We start from the raw sequence: 2,595 nt of genomic DNA, 5'->3' as shown, positions 1-2,595 counted from the left end.
TTCACATGGGAGCAATGGACTGAGAAATTAAAATCTGCCTTTCCTTCCACGGAAAACTATGGGGATTTATTACAAAAAATGTTGCAGTTACATTGCAAGATGGGAGATCAACTGGATGTATACTATTATGAAAAAATGAGTCTGATAAATGTGAAATTACTGGAACTAAGGCCGTGGGTTGTTTGATTCAGGGAATAGATGACAAATTTATTAGAATGAGTGCAAATGCCTGTAGGTTCGAGGAACCGGAGCAGTTGCTCTCATACTTAAAAACAATGGCCCAGGGGGATAGTTACATACAAAAACGCAAGCCTCTCGTTGATTCCAATAGGGATTCCAGACCAAATTTACATGGCACAAGTACTGACATTATGAAACCAGAAATTGTATGTTTCAACTGCGGTGAGGCAGGGCACATCCGCTCTAGATGTTCCAAGCCAATGAAAAGATGTACAACATGCCATAGAGTGGGACATCTCGCTGCAGAATGCCGTAATAAAGCGATTATGACATCCAATATTGCAAATTTACCTTCCGGAAATGAAATGTTTCAACTAACAGGCCCCGTTTCTGAAAATAATGTATAATTATTATAAGGATGTCCAGATTGAATCCTTTCAGAAACAAGCTTTTGTTGACTTTAGGATTAATTGTAGATTATTGATAATAATGACTTATCTAACCTCAGAGGATTTGGCAATTTTGCATAGGTTCGGTTATGGGGACAATATGTATTGAAGCCCAATTGATATCAAAATAGTTATCAGATGGTTACATGCCCTGCGATCTAATAATAGGTCAGACATTTACAGAATTGCCAAATCTTATGATGTGTAAGACATTTGATAAATTGATGTGTTATTAAGCGCCAGAGATGAATCTAAGTGATCCAGATAATAAATTCATACTTAATAATACACTTGATGTGTCGGTTGAACCTTGCTGTATTTCCCCAGTTGAAGTAAAACAGTGACACCATTTACTGGCTCTCTGTATATTCCTGCTAGGTTTTGCAATTAAAATAGTTCAAAATACATAATATTGTCAGGAATATACAATTTCCATGGTTGAAAAGGCTATACATGTTTGATATATTATGCTATCAAACATTCCCAATACTAAGGATGTCATGTAGGCATTTGACTTTGATATAGAATATCGTGTGGGGATCAAGATGGCTCATGTAGATGCCTTAATTCTTAATCCCTATAAATGCAAATGATCCCCTGTGATGACGCAAATATAGTAGAAGTACTTATTACTTACTTACAAATGACATAGGTATTATATGGTGGCAAATTCTGAGAGGTAAACATGATATGTTAGGGCATTTCGGATATGACAAAACATATATGACAGAGTACGTAAAGTGTACAGGTTTAAGAATATGCAGCGTTTCGTTAAAAAATACTGCAATCCCTGCTTACATTGTGCCCATAACAAGGTCCCTGGGGGACCAAAAGAGGGAATGCTACACCCTATTCCAAAACATAACAAACCTTCGACACATTATACGCTGATAATTGTGGGTCATTCCCTCAAAGTAAGAAGTTACTTCAAAATGTACTGATTCCTTCAAGATTACTAAGATATTTGGAAATTATAGATATGAGATCGAAGATACACTTATAACCAAGAAATCAGACAAACCCCGTTATAGAGCAGTATATACAGTAGACAAAATTCACCATTGGTTAGTTTTCTCCAACGATCCCATGGATAGCGACTCTGAAATACAAAGTGAATGAATGTGTGCTGTTATAATTGTAATATTGTTGTTAAATGTTATATTGTTATAGTAACTTGTAATTATTGTTACCAGCCCCAGTGGCGTTACCAGCCCTTGTGGCGTTACGAGCCCCAGTGGCGTTACCAGCCCCTGTGGCGTTACCAGCCCTAGTGGCGTTACCAGCCCCTGTGGCGTTACCAGCCCTAGTGGCGTTACCAGCCCCTGTGGCGTTACCAGCCCCAGTGGCGTTACCAGCCCCAGTGGCGTTACCAGCCCCTGTGGCGTTACCAGCCCTAGTGGCGTTACCAGCCCCTGTGGCGTTACCAGCCCCAGTGGCGTTACAAGCCCTTGTGGCGTTACGAGCCCCAGTGGCGTTACCAGCCCCTGTGGCGTTACCAGCCCTAGTGGCGTTACCAGCCCCTGTGGCGTTACCAGCCCCTGTGGCGTTACCAGCCCCAGTGGCGTTACCAGCCCCTGTGGCGTTACCAGCCCTAGTGGCGTTACCTCGTAATGTAAACAAAATGGCAGAAGAAATTATAATTGTTGGTTGTGAATAGTTGAGATTAAAGACAAATTAATATATCTGTTGCCAATTTGAGAATTGTGTTATGTGTTCAATACTGTCGTAAATTAAAATTGACATTTACCACAATTGTGTTTATTTGAAAACTTAAAAACAATTGTTTGGTTGGCAAGAATTTGTTTTATGTGTTATGTTTTAAACATTTTTTTATAGTTATGTTTGGTAATGATTTGAGACTTTGAATATTTGCTAAATATAAGGACTGAAATGAAAATTGTCATTTACCGCTATGGTGTTCAATTAAAACTTAAAAACAATTGTTTGGTTGGCAAGAATTGGTTTT

At 39.0% G+C, this 2,595-nt stretch overlaps 1 protein-coding gene across 1 annotated transcript; it reads left to right on the top strand.

The window, feature by feature from the left end:
• The first annotated feature begins 1,715 nt into the window (after positions 1–1,715).
• On the top strand, positions 1,716–2,286 carry LOC125489532 (cyclin-dependent kinase inhibitor 1C-like). Its single transcript, XM_048625552.1, has 2 exons — positions 1,716–1,740; positions 1,823–2,286. The coding sequence occupies exons 1-2, from the start codon at positions 1,716–1,718 to the stop codon at positions 2,284–2,286; spliced, it is 489 nt and encodes a 162-aa protein (XP_048481509.1).
• The last annotated feature ends 309 nt before the right edge of the window (positions 2,287–2,595 follow it).

The sequence above is a fragment of the Plutella xylostella genome, chromosome 14 (genome assembly GCF_932276165.1).
Source record: "Plutella xylostella chromosome 14, ilPluXylo3.1, whole genome shotgun sequence".
NCBI lineage: Eukaryota > Metazoa > Arthropoda > Insecta > Lepidoptera > Plutellidae > Plutella > Plutella xylostella.
This window is presented reverse-complemented; position numbering and strand designations above follow the sequence as displayed.